Source organism: Peromyscus maniculatus, chromosome 8 (assembly GCF_049852395.1).
Source record: "Peromyscus maniculatus bairdii isolate BWxNUB_F1_BW_parent chromosome 8, HU_Pman_BW_mat_3.1, whole genome shotgun sequence".
NCBI classification, from domain to species: Eukaryota; Metazoa; Chordata; class Mammalia; order Rodentia; family Cricetidae; genus Peromyscus; species Peromyscus maniculatus.
The window spans coordinates 20455535-20470042 of record NC_134859.1 but is presented as its reverse complement, the minus strand read 5'-3'; the positions used below and the strand labels follow the sequence as shown (position 1 = coordinate 20470042).

General features: G+C 46.9%; 1 protein-coding gene across 15 annotated transcripts in view; it reads left to right on the top strand.

Moving 5' to 3' along the window:
- Tenm2 (teneurin transmembrane protein 2) overlaps positions 1-14508 on the top strand; it is a 1247217-nt gene that overhangs the window by 1181659 nt on the left and 51050 nt on the right. For all 15 annotated transcript variants that reach the window (XM_016005141.3, XM_076578176.1, XM_076578168.1 and 12 more), the window contains 5 exons: positions 447-566; positions 3737-3998; positions 4989-5256; positions 9131-9274; positions 9746-9995. In XM_016005141.3, coding sequence (XP_015860627.1) covers positions 447-566; positions 3737-3998; positions 4989-5256; positions 9131-9274; positions 9746-9995 — 1044 coding nt within the window. The remainder of the gene's footprint in view (positions 1-446; positions 567-3736; positions 3999-4988; positions 5257-9130; positions 9275-9745; positions 9996-14508) is intronic.

The window sequence follows — 14508 nt, the reverse complement described above, 5'->3', positions numbered from 1 at the left end:
CCAAATTAGGAAATGAGCAGCCAGATGGGGAAGCTCTCATCCAGGCATAATACTCTCTGTGCCAGGCCAAGGCTCACACGTGAGTGATGAGGAGCAGCCTGAAGCCCAAGCCAGATCAGAGCCAAATGACATCAAGCAATGGAGCAAGGCCAAAACTAAGGGAATGTGCCCAGGAGACTCCACTGCCCAGCCGGGGAACAGGCATCACTCCCGGGGATCGCATCCCAGAGTGTCCGTGTTCTTGCATTGAGATATCCCCTTTGCCCCCACCCCTCTCTGAGGTAGGGCTGTGTGCAGCTAGCACTTGATGTTGAAGTTCTCCTCCCAGTCTAGGTACCAGGCAAAAATAAGGGAGCAGCCACAGCCGGGCAGAGGACTACGGCAAGCCTCTTTTCTCTGTTTCTCTGCATGTGCCTCATGCACCCATCTTTCTTTTTCCCTCTCAGCCTGGTTTCTCTGATCCGAGGCCAAGTAGTAACCACGGATGGGACTCCCTTGGTTGGTGTGAATGTGTCTTTTGTCAAATACCCAAAATATGGCTACACCATCACTCGCCAGGATGGCACGTAAGTAGCTCTGTGGGACCCGTACCTGCCCACAAACAAGTGTGCATGCAAAAAGAACGAGAGCACTGTTGGCTTCCAACCAAGTAGTTTCTTCTAGTACACTGGAGTGGCCACCTGCCCAGACCTCTAGGGAGGAGCCTCCCACAGCCATGCCAGAGCTGTGGGTATGGCAAACTAACCAGAAAACAAACAGAAAAGCCAGTGCTCCAAGGTGGCTGGCAGCCACCACCCTCCTGTTTCCATGTCAGGTAACTGCCGCTCCTTGTGTACCGGGGGTGGATAGGATTCTAGAGAAAGGAAGGAAGGTAGCTTTTAGAAGCTACCTCCTATTTTAAATCAAAGGCAGTGCAGGGTGACAGGAATCCACAGGACACAGTGTCCTGCGGCGCTCCCCTCTGCTTTCATCTGCGGCTTTAAGGGTTGTGTTATTTTCGCTACAGTTTTGAGGGGGTGGGCTGTAATCAGAGAAGTCTAATTAAGTACATTTAGCAGTCACCCTGCTGTGTGAAGGAGGCGACCTTCCCCTATTATCTTCTGATTGGGAACACGCACCCGTTCAGTCCCCACCAAGATGAAAGCAATGTGGCTTCCTTAATCCATCGGGCATCAAGTCAAAAGTTACAGAAAAAGAAAAAGACATCCGCAGAAAGGGGGAAACACCCACTCTGAATTGAACACACCACACACACACACACACACACACACACACACACACACACACACTACACCATATTCTCTTCCAAAGAGACATAGAAACTGTCACTGTAAATCTAATGCAAGTTTTTTTCGGTAAAAATCAACTCTGGATAATCATGGCTGCTTCGTGGAAAAAGAACTGATTCTTCTGTCTCTCTGAGAAAGAGTCTAGCCTTCTTTTCAATGTTTTAAGGTATTCATAAAGCCAGTTTAAAAAAAATTAGCAGCTCACAGCAGCCCACTCACAGCCGCCCACCCTCATGTTCCCTACACTGAAGCTCTAGGAGCCCAGTGACTCTCACGGCCTCAGTGAACATGGTCCTCAGCATCCTAATAAACCCACCGTGGGATACCCCCAAGCTGAGCAACACAGGACTCAGGAGCATGACCCTGGCAGTGGCATGGCCTGCTGGGAATTGGAGCTCACTGATGCTGCCTTGAATTGCAAGAGAGTGTTGTGCTGTCCAGGAAATGATCACAATTCAAAAGCCACTGACTACTGAATGTGTCCTGTTTTCGTGCCATTGAAAAATTGCAAAATAGTAAGTCAAACCGTTACCAGTGTGAGGCCATCTGCATTCAATAGCTGTCTAGTGTCTCACACATGCATTCCAAATTCTCTGGAAGCACCAGGATAGCAAATGTGCCCTAGGCAGAAGGCCTTTGGCCTCTTTTTACCCTTAGAGACCAGCCTTTTTTTTTTTTTTTTTTTTAAAGCTCCTAATCTATAGCCCAGGCTGGCCTCCAATTTGTGATGATTAGATTAGGGTTAGGATTAATCATGTACATGTACCACCATGCCTGGCTTGAAACAAGCATTTTTCCTTACTGTTTGCTTTTTTATTTGAGGAACTTTTATTTGCTTGCTTGTCTCAGTCTGAGCTCTTGTGGTACTGGATATCAACTGCCAGGCTTCATACGTGCTAGGCAAGCGTTCTACCACTGAACTATACCTTTAGCCCTTCGGTTGGTTTTATTTTTGTGTGTTCTTGTTTTTGAGGCAGGCTCCTGTTGAATGGCTGAAGCTGGTATGAACCATAAACTTTCATGCTGATTTTTTTTTCTTTTCTTTTCTTTTCTTTTCTTTTCTCTTTTTTTTTAAGACAGGAGACAGGGTTTCCAAGCTGTCCTGGAACTCATTTTGTAGACCAGGCTAGCACTAGGCTAGCCTTGAACTCACAGAGATCCACCTGCCTCTGCCTCCCAAGTGCTAAGATTAAAGGCATATGCCACCACCGCCCAGCTTCATATTCATTCTTTTATGCCAACAGGAACAGCTGGGAACAGTATTGTTTTCAGCCAACTGGTGTTGGTATTGGTGATGTTTTAGACAGGATCTCACTGTGTAGCCCAGGCTCGCCTATAACTAGGAATACTACTACCCCAGCTTGCCAACTACCAAGATTACAGGTGTGCTTCAAAACTCTTGACTTCCGTGTGTATCAAATGCACAACTGTTTCTAGCACCATGAAGAGCCAGCAAACACATAAACAAACTAGCTGCAGGGTAAACAGTTGCTTTCTGCATGCTCCAACATGCACCTCAATACTCCTGTATACCCTAGTCGTTTGTTATAGATCTACTCAAAATCACCAGACACAGAACCAAAGTAGGGTGAAACACACGGTGCGTATATTTACATTGAGTATACTCTCACTGGGATGTTACTGTGACACAGCAGTAGAGATTCTGGAGTGAACAAGACAGAAACACTACTGCCCCGACACACTCGAGAGTCCAGGGGAGTGCAGCTTAAAGTTGGGGGGGGGGGGGCGTCTCTCCACAAGCTACTTTGGCTTTGCCTTAGAGCCAGCCCATCTCTATCTAGCTCTCGAGGCACAAACACGAATGTGGTTGAAAAGCACTGCCTACATTTCGGAGAGCCTAGCAGAGTTTGGTTGGCAACATGTGCTCGTGAGCCCTGCCCACCTCCTGCGACTGTGACCACACTCCTCCTCTCTCAGCCTTAGTGCTGAATGCTTTATTCCAGGATCAGGTAGCATTTACTGCAAAGTGCCAGATAGTGAGTCACTTAGACTCTGCTGCCTGCTGGCTTCTGTGGCCATGACTCAGCTCGCTCTGTCCTTGTGGCAGGAACACAGCCATGGAGGACACATAAACAAATGTGTGCCAATCATACACAATGACCAGTTCCCAAAACAGGTGGTAGGCTGGCTTTAGCTTACCCCTACCCTGAACTCATCAACATATTTCGTTTTTTGTTACACTGTCCTGGTCAATCCCATCATCACCACTTCATAGGTGAATGGTGGGTGAATCTGATTGGCTCAAAGTGGGTTGGTAACTTGCCTCGAGCCACAAAAAAACAAAAACAAAAACAAAAACCAGTAAGTTGCAGCCTAGCCCATCTACCCACCCAGCTCTGTCCCTCCCATGGCTTTTAAAGCAAGGAGGCTGAAGATGAGTCTACCCGAGTCTACCCTTCTTAATCACCCTATGGACCCCTCTCCAGGTTTGACCTGATTGCCAATGGGGGTGCCGCCTTGACTCTGCACTTCGAACGAGCCCCTTTCATGAGCCAGGAGCGCACAGTGTGGCTGCCGTGGAATAGCTTCTATGCTATGGACACCCTAGTGATGAAGACTGAGGAGAACTCCATTCCCAGCTGTGATCTCAGTGGCTTTGTCCGGCCTGATCCAATCATCATCTCCTCCCCTCTGTCCACCTTCTTCAGCGCTTCCCCTGCAGCGAACCCCATTGTGCCCGAGACCCAGGTAAGGGACAGGTACCAGAGCATGGGAAATGACCTCCATATTTCCAAAACCAAGCCTGGCTGGCCGACTTTCTCCCATCATCTCTGTCTCTCCAACTGTACCAGAGACTAATATTAAGATGTATTTATTTTATGTATATGGTGCTCTATCTGCATGTACACCTGCAGGCCAGAAGAAAGCATCAGATCCCATTATAGTTGGCTGTGAGCCACCATGTGGTTGCTGGGAATTGAACTCTGGACCTCTGGAAGAGCAGCCAGTGCTCTTAACCACTGAGGCATCTCTCTCGCCTCCCCCAGAAACTAATATTAAAAGGGAAAAACAAAGTGTAGAATTTACAGATGCTGTAGGTGACAGTTTGAATCCCTCCTGGACATTCCGAATGTTTGCGGATAGTCGCCCAAGACTTTGGCAGCCACAAGAGCTCTTAATAAGATAAAAACAGCATACATATGTGCAACCCCCCTACAAATTGCTTTTTATTCCTGTTAGTCACCGAGATACATGATAAGAGGTGCTTAAATGATCTACATCAGTGTTACGACAGAGGGCATATTACATTACTGCCTCCCTGTTGCTTTATACCGATTGTCAGTGAAAGTTGCAGGTTCATATAATTACAGCCCCTCAGTGGCCTCCTTGCATGCAGCTAGCAATAAAGCCTGCTGTTCTTATTTACATCTTTGCCAACGGTGTGGGGTGGTTTTTTTTTTTTTGGTTTTTTGTTTGTTTGTTTTAGAGAAACGCAAGTGACCAAGAATAATTATTAATCCAAAAATCATAACCTCAATCCCTTTACTCCATGGCGTGGGATGAGTTTGAGTTGGTTTTCTTTTCTTCTCTGTCAGCCAGGAGAAGAGGCTCACGTACCGCATAAGGTGTGATGCCTCAGCCAGGGAGGGAGCTCACCCACGGCAGCGCTGGCCGGGAAACAGCTCACCTGCCAGGGTGTGTGTGACATAGTAGATCAACCACATGTTTCCCCTCCAGGTTCTTCATGAAGAAATTGAGCTCCCAGGTTCCAATGTGAAGCTCCGATACCTCAGCTCCAGAACGGCAGGATACAAGTCACTGCTGAAGATCACCATGACCCAGTCCACGGTGCCCTTGAACCTCATCAGGGTTCACTTGATGGTTGCTGTTGAGGGGCACCTCTTCCAGAAGTCATTCCAGGCTTCTCCCAACCTGGCCTACACATTCATCTGGGACAAGACAGATGCTTATGGCCAGAGGGTGTATGGGCTATCCGATGCTGTTGGTACGTGTTGGTCTCCACCGCTTTTTATTCAGGGCTTTGGTTGTGTTTCTACATATTCTAAGCACTCTTCTAGTAAATAAAGACACAGTGGTCAATAAGACAGATGAGATCTCTCTTCCAGGGGGATTACATTCCAGTGGAGGACAACCAAGATAAGAAAGACTGACTGGATAAGGAAACATGAAGCCATGCTGAGTGTTAGTAATAAAGAAAAATAAATGGCACATAAGTAAATTAAATTAAATTCATAAATATATTAAAAAAATAAATGAGTGGAGGGGCAGCCATGGATAAACAACCAGGGGCGCTCCTCATTAAAGTGACCAATGGGAACCCGTGTGAGAATCAAAAAAGGGTACTCCAGACAGAGAGAATGGTAGGAAGAGACAACGGCTAGAATGTGGTGGTCAAAACAGATGGATGTCAAGAGGTAGGCAGGGCCTGGTCCTTGATCCAGAAAGCACACTTGCAAATGGTACTGAATATGTCTTGAAAATAAGAAACTGGGGCTTGAGGAAATCTGAGGGCCACACTGTGTGTTCCCAGGCTTTGCCTTTGAGCTGTTTACCCTCAGGAACGATGGACCTCAGAGAAAGGCCCTTCAGTTAGGAGAGTCTGAGCTGTGGGTCAGCATCCGCCTAGCTCCTTCCTATGTGTAGAAAGCCGACTGGTGATTTGGGTCTAGCATCTTGTATTCTCTCCATCCTCACCTTGTGATTCTCAAGGACTGTGAACAGCATGGCCAGAGTAAGAGGCCGGGAAGCTCAGAACCGTTCACTGGGAGTGGCAGTGTTTATCAGGCAGTCACTTTGTGCGGAGAGCATTGTGACAGATGCTCCCCCTTCGGTAACCACCTGATGGCCCAAGCAGACCTGATCATAAACTTCACAGGTTCAGCTCAGGAGTGGGGCAGGTAGAGTTTCCAAAGACACTCCAACCAGCAGATTACAAGTACTCAGGATATGCCCTGTAATCAGCTTCCTCAATCAGTGATACCGGTAACTCAAGCGGTGGAATCGCTGGAGTAGCTAGTGCATTTAATCTAAAACATTGGCTCCTGAAGAGTAGCCTCGCTGGTTTAGACTACCTTGAATCAATAGCCAATACCACAAAGTAGAACATGCTGTTCCACTCTCCTGCTCTCTAGCTCCTGCCATCAGCTTAGGCTGAATTCTGTTTCTCCAAACTCAAATCCATCCCCCGGCATCATATATTTTTCTAAAGTCCCAGAAATCACATCACTTCATCTGGAATATATCAACATGTGTGTCTAAAAACACTTAGAAATCATACCAACAATATAATTATCACAAAACCACATTGCTTAGTATCAACAAACAACCCGCCATTCTTCCTTATTTCCATTGGTGGCCAGCTGTGGTCGGACACAGCTGCAATCCCAGCACTCAGGTATCTGAGACAGGAGGATCACTAGTTTGAGGCTAGCATGAGCAACATTGGGCAAGTCCCTGTCTCAAAAGAAAGACAAAGAAAAAGGGAAAGGAAAGAAAAAGAAATTCCAACTGTCTCCTTAATATCGTAAAATATTAATACTTCAGTTGCTTGAAACAATACCCAAATAACGGTTGTTTTCTCTTCAAGTTTGTAAAAAGAAATTTTTAATTGGGGCCAGCAAGATGGGTCAGGAATAAGGGCACCTGAGTTTAAGCCCTGGAACCCGCAGGGTGGAAGGAAAGGAACCAGCTCCCACCATGTGAGTGCTGTAGCACAAAACACGCACACACATACTCATTTACAGACATCAACTAATCAATTTTTAAAATGCAAAAGCAATTTTCATCTCACTCTCTACGTCTCTCTTGAAATCAATCCGACCTTCCCTGTGCCTCTCCCTTTTCCCTTATAATTCAGTCATTGACAAAATCGGGTTGTTTGCCCGTAACATCTCTTGTCAGATCTGCTGGTTGGTTGTGTACTGGTGGCTGTTTTACCTCCTGCAGAGGGACAGATGCGTCTTGAGTTCTTCCTCTGGCCCAGGTTTGGTTGGGCAGGACAACCCAAGGGGCATGGAGGTGTTCTACCAGGAGGAACCTGGTGAGGCTGGATGTCTCTTAAGGTTTTAGCTGTATGGTTGCTCAGTCTTTATTTGTTTGAGGTCACCAGGCATTACAGAATGATATTTTAAGTCTGTCACTGAGTCTTCAACTGTTAGCTGGAATCCTTTCCTACAGTGGTGGCTTCTCATTAACTACTTGGCTGTTTGAGCTCTGGTTCACACAAGAAATAAAGGACAAGTACGTGCTTCTTTCCTTATTTACTGGTTTTCAGTATAATGAGTTGGCTTATCCTCCAAATGAATGTTATCTTAAATATCACTATGAACTCATACACTGAAATATATCTAGTCTGTTTCAACCTATTGAAGTCATTATGCTTGTTAATGGTCAGAAAGGCCTGTGTGTGGTCATTAGGAGTCTCTTCAAGCTGGCTCCCAAATCCTTTGGCATGACCCTCGTAGATGGTGATTCCTTCTTTATTTGCTATCTGGCACCTTTAGGAGGCCTATTCTTGGTGTGTTCATTTCTTGCTCCATGTCTCCAACAAGCCCTGATACTTTGCAGTGAGAAACAGTATATCAAGACCACAAGGTGGACAGGGGCAATCTCTGACTACAGAGTTGGCCACGATTGGCAGTTTGAAAGGACAAGCTTTGACGTGCATGGGAATGCGTGTGTGGCTTTGTTTGTTGTTGTTTTGAGATTTAAAAAATGTATCCTTCATTCGTATCGACATTTGTGCATCTCGGGATTTTTCAAAAGCTGCAGAAAATCCCTGTTGGTGACACACATAGTTAAGAGTTTAATGTACTAGGAACAGCTATATAACGATGCCTCAGATTTTCAGAGCAGCCTTCCAATTAAAGATGTATGGCACCTCAGCATTCGGTCTCATCTCTCTAAGAAATCAAGACTTTGCTTACCACATGTACAAATACATGAGGCACAAGGCTGGAATCAAGGGTTGATGTACCTTTCTCTCCTCCTTTCTTTCTTCTGTGTGACAAATGCAAGACTTTCACAAACAAGGTTTTAGGGTCTGACACTCATTGACACCCATTGTAAGTAGTAGGCTGCACTCTATGGGTGCCAAGCTTTCCTGCACAGTCAGGTATCCATAGAGGATTGTTTCCACAACCCCCTTAGATCCCAATCTCTGTGGATGCTTGGCTTCCTCGCATGGGATGGCATAGCATTTTGTATATAACCTGTGTGCATCCTCCCATATTCTTTAAATCAATTCTGGAAGAGTTTTATAATGTGTATTGTTTAGGGAATGATAACATAGACAAATGCTTGTGTATGTTCAGTCCAGATGCAGTATATTTTCCTAAATCTTTTTATCTATATGATGTTGGTTGAATTTCTAGATACAGAGCCTGCATACACCAAAGGCCAGCAGGCCAGTAGTGCTAAGAACCTTTTCCTTACACAAGCTGCTGTCCCCAAAAACTCCTTATCAGGGAGCTTAGTTACTTTCTGCAGCCTTTCTCCCAATGAGTGACAGGAACAGTAGCCAACAGAAACTGCCTCCCATCCTCCCATCTACATCTAAGGAGACTTGTTTGGTATTAGGTTTTGAAATGATTCTTCTCCTCCTTCCATGTCTCTGGGGTCATTTTGAAAGTCAAAGGGTTCATCAAGGAAATCTCCCTGTAATCACTGCGTAGTTTCAAAGTTGAATTCAAAATCTGGATTTCATAAGATGGAATTCCAGGGCCAAAGCTATCAGCCACCTCTTGAAGTTTGGGGAACAGGTATCACAGCTAATGTATGGTTCTCATTCTTGCTAAGGAGCTCTGGAGTACTCACTCACCTCTTTTCTCCCACTTTGTCCCAAACCCTTTGTCTTACAGTGTCTGTCGGGTTTGAATATGAGACCTGTCCCAGTCTCATCCTGTGGGAGAAAAGGACAGCCCTGCTCCAGGGATTTGAGCTGGACCCTTCCAACCTTGGTGGCTGGTCCCTGGACAAGCACCACATCCTCAATGTGAAGAGCGGTATGTTAGGGGCTAGGGAGGGTGCTCAGTGGGCAGTGCTGGCCTAACACGCGTGGAGTCCTGGGTTCCATCCCCCACCCGATAAAACATTCATGGATAAATTGATGCATTGGTTTGATCTCTCTAGTGTTGGCATTTAAGTGGTAGCCCTTTCCTTGGGCATTTTTTTTTTAATCAAATACCCCTCTGGTTCATAGATTTTTCTCATTTTTCCCCTTTAAAAGTCAGTCTCAGTATATCAGACTTACTGTACCTCAGCATCCTTTTCCTGTCATCCTCCAGACAGTATCCTACCCACATCACAGCCTAGGGAGTGGGCCTCCCATTGCTGTTCTCTCTACATCATGAGGAAATGGGAAAGCTCCCCCATTTATTCCTTGCTCCCTATCACTTCCCACCCATTCAGTAGGTCAATCCAAGTATCCTCCCCACAGGGTTGTGTAACTTCTCTCCTCCGCCTCCCTCCCCCAGGAATACTACACAAAGGCACCGGGGAGAACCAGTTCCTGACCCAGCAGCCCGCCATCATCACAAGCATCATGGGCAACGGTCGCCGCAGGAGCATCTCCTGTCCTAGCTGCAATGGCCTTGCCGAAGGCAACAAGCTGTTGGCCCCTGTGGCCCTGGCTGTGGGGATCGACGGGAGTCTCTTTGTCGGTGACTTCAACTACATACGGCGCATCTTCCCCTCTCGAAATGTGACCAGTATCTTGGAGTTACGGTAAATGGCCACACAAGCAAACTTCTGCTCTCTAGATCCCCCTTACCCCACAAGTTTCTCTGGGTGGATGATGGCTGAATTTGGGGTTCTCAGAGTGGGAAATGTTTTGATTATCTATAAAATATCATCCACATATTTGATACAATGGTTCAGCAATTCGACTAAAACAAGAGAAACAAGAGTCCCCAACCTAGAAAGGAAGCAAGTGTCTTTCATTTTCTTAAAAAAGCTCAGAAGCAGCTTCCAACACACATCAAAGTGGAAGGACCACTAATGCCCAACTCCCCATTCACAAGGTTTTGCTGAGCGCCTCTGGGTGCTACCCCGAGTAAACCCTCTGGGTCTTTTTGTACTTAGTAGGATGCAGTATAGCAAAATGGCATCTGGCCTAACTCGGTCATTTCTCACCGTCCTGGAAGATTTCCTCCTGGCCATTGCTTGCTACTAAGTCTGAAGACTAGATTCCTCTGCTTTGGGAAAACAGAGACTCCTAAATGCTCTTGAAAAATGCCTTTCCAAGGGAAGCTGGTTCCAAATCCTCAATCAGAGGAGGATGTATTCAGAGAAAGAGAAAAATATAAATGAGTAAATGAGGGGGAGGGGAGTACTCAACAAATATCTGGTGAATATAAACTATGCCCCCATGTTGTGGTTATGACCCAATAGGGAACTCCCAATTATATCATGTGGAAAGTGAAAAAATAATTTCAAATAGACATGGATGTTTTAAGGAAAATCTAACAGGGCAAGACAGGGAACATGGTGAACAGGGGGAACAAGAGGTCTAGAAAACACAAAATAGTCAGAGAAACCTCTCCTACTGGTGATGCTTGAACGAGGCCCTGAATGATGGCGTCAGCCATAGGACATCTGGGGGAAAGCATTCCAGGCACAGAAAAGTTAGGCAAAAGATCCATTTCCAGACAGTAACCTGGCTAATTGAAGGAGCCCGTAGAAGTTCAATGTGACCAGGGGCTGGTAAGCTCAGAAGAGCATCTTTACAGGAACCCAGAGAGGCAAGGAAGGAACAGGCACTTTGGACTGACAAGTGACTGCTTGCACATAGACAGGCAAAAATTGCATTTCGTGTGCAATGGGCAGCCACTGGAGGTTGAAGTAGAGGGAGGATGTAGTTGATGTATAACCTGAGTGGCCTTTTTTAAAGATGACTCTGGCTAGCCTGTGGAAAATGGACTGTAGGAAATCAAGGATGGGGGCAAGAAAATTCATAGAGAGGCTGTGTTGGTGGTCCAGGATTTGGGTCGTGGTGATTTGGTAGTGCTGACAGGATGTGGAAATGTTCCAGTGAAGACATGTCTTCCAGTTAAACCTAATGAGTGATGTATAAGGACTAAAGAGAGGGAAAGAGGGGGAAATGAGAGGAAGAGGGAGAGGAAAAGAGGTGGGGGAAGGGGGAGCCCTAGGATTTGGGCCTGAGCCACCCTGTAACTAGTGGTGCTTTTGAAGGCCTTCAGCTACCATGTGAAAGATGCACAAGCTGCAGGTCATCTTTGCACTGGATGTCTACGTCCACTAAATTCGCATCAATGTGAGCAAAAGGCTTGACAGACCAACTTAATGGGAAGGACCTTGGCTCAGGGCGGAGCACTTGGTCTGTCTTGGCAGGAAGGGTGTGGTAGAGCAGTTCACGCCATGGCAGACAGGAAGCCAAGCAGAACCATGACAAGAGAGGTCAGGGCAAGATAGCCTTTGAGCACATGTTCCAACAACCCACATCCTCCAACCCAGCCCACCCCCTCCACAGTGCCACGGCCTCCCTGTCGTCTAGGCTGTTTTTTTAAATCCATCAATGGATTAAGCATTAGGTCAGAGTCCTCATGACCTAATCATCTCTGGAAACACCTTCATGACACACTGAGAGGCATGCTTCACTAATCTCTTAGGTACTTCTCCATCCAATCAAGTTGGCAATCAGTGTCCTCACAGCTCCTGCTGGGAAAGGCATCAGTGACCTGGCCACCAACAGCTATCACTAAATATTCTTAGGAGTCAAAACTCTAACAGGCACCATAAGGGGGGGAACATAGAAGGGGTGGGGTGGGGGAGACATGGCCATTCCACCCGGAGATAACTGCAACCCCCTCCTCCACAGGATGTTTACTGAGTATTAGCGTTAGGCACACGTGTACCTCTGTGAGGACAGGAGAGATGAAATGTGGGCTCAAGAAATACCCTGCTGAGGGTAAAGGTGGGCACCCGGAGAAGAAAATGCACTTTCAAGCTGAGCCGAAGAGCCAAAGAAACCATTACAGAAACAGAGTGCAAGGCCAGGAAATACAAGAGGAGGCAGGGGTGGGTAGTAGATGAGCAGAGAGAGAGAGAGAGAGAGAGAGAGAGAGAGAGAGAGAGAGAGAGAGAGAGAGAGAGAGAGCAAGCAGGAGGCGCAGTGACGGGACAGCAAACTCTCACCAGCTTTCTCCAGATCGCGCCCAGGGAAGTCTCCTTCCTGGGACTGGTTTGTTGTTGTTGTTATTGTTGTTGTGTGTGTCTTAGTTAGGCTCTCTATTGCTGTAATGAAACACCATGACCCAAAAGCCAGTTGAGGCAGAAAGGGTTTATTTGGCTTACACTTCTGCAGCACTATTCATCATGGAAGGAAGTCAGGGCAGGAACTCAAACAGGGCAGGAGCCTGGAGACAGGAACTGATACAGAAGCCGTGGAGGGGTGCTGCTTACTGGCCTGCCCAGCCTGCTTTCTTATAGAACCCAGGACCACCAGCCAAGGATGGCCCCACCCACAAACGGCTGGGCCCTTCCCCACCAATCCTCCATGTATGGACTTGCTCCTCTGTTAGGGCTCTTCCTGCTCAAAACCAAATCAGTAATGGCATGGTACACTCCCACTTCCAAATCTTAACTCATGCTGTTTGCTCAGCTCAACATATCCATTGGACCTAGGCAGCTGCTTCCTGTCGATGGGTTCCGCTCTGAAGGTCCCCTCTTGCTAGAAGTTCTCCCCTCCTCTGACAGTGTGACATTCTGGTGCTCCGTTAGGGCTGACCCGGTGTCCTACCTTGTCTGGTTATCTCTGTGTGGCTCTTTAAGCATGGGTGTGTGTACTGTACAGTACACACCTCGGTCATCTCTACCCTGTCACGTCTAGAGCAGTGTCCAACCTCCTGTTACACTCAAGTCCTGGCTACTCAAGATGGGTATTGGAACTGAAGAACCAGTCCCTCCCCTCTTGTTGGACCTGGCCTTCGATTCCATATATCTCAAACCGTAGAGACCACAATACCAGTGGTAAAAGCTAACGGCCCAATCAAAGGAAAACATCCCATGCCTATGTGGTAGCATTGAGGGCAGCTTGAGGGCTATCATTCCCAGCTTCCCTCGACAGCTGTGTGATTTCCACCCCCACACACACACCTTTCTTTCTTTTTTTTTTTTATTACTGTCTTCAAACTTGTTCTTGCTTTCATCAGGCAGGAACCCAGAGCTGATTAGAAGTTAAGCTTTTACAAGAACACTGACTCGATTCTTCTTTTCTTCCCACTACATGCCTGAAAACAAAGGGCTGTCAATCCCTCTCTTCAAAACAGTCACCCGCAGAGGAGGCAGGGAGGAGGGGGAGACTGTCTTGCCTGTGTCTTTTCTTTCTCCATTGTGGCTTGGCAGCTGAGTGATTCCATTTTGGAGTCAAGGCACCATCCCTACCTTGCTCAGCCACCCCAGCGCCCCGCCTCCCCATCAAGATGCTGTTGAAGTCTTCCCCAAGTCTTCATTGAGCTTTTCAGGCCAGAGGTCCCCACACTCCAGTAACTCCGGATGTTTGGAAGAGTACCATGGTCATCACCTATGTGCTCTGAGCTGACACATTCTCAACACCCACTTCCCTGAAAAGCCTCGCGTCCCACCTTTAGGAGATGCGTTCCTTCCTGTCCTTATCACCCTCTTCACCTGGTCCATGGAAAACCTAAACACTCTGGAGCACATTCATCAGTCACTAGCATCTCAGGGTAAATTTCTCTCAAAGATAAATCTTTCTCTCCCAAATTTGAAACATCTTAAGAGATAGACCCCACAGCATGGCAGTCAGGGCTGGGACAGTATCTCTCTAATGTCTCTTGGTGTGGCCCATTTTGACAGACATTAAGACTGCCATACCTCCTCTAACGTTTGAAATTCTTTTCCATTTTCCAAACAAAAGTGATGATGTTTCATTTATTTTTTTTAAACTGAGGAGACCATCCTCCATGTGCTTTTGGGTGGGCCCATGGCAGAACCACACTAGGGCAGATCTTCAGGGTGGGGAATTGTCCGACTTAGATGTGTTAGTGCTGGAGGAGGCAGAGATGTGGATAAAGCAGGAGCCTGGAGAGGCAGGCAAAAGCAACAGACGCTGGAAATCCAAAGAGTACCAAAAGACAAGCTTGACCCGAGAGTTAAACAAGGATCCATCCCACTAAGTGTGAGGATACACAGTGTGCCTGCAACTGGACCCACTGAATGTGAGGACACATAGTGTGACTGCAGTTGGACCTACTGATTT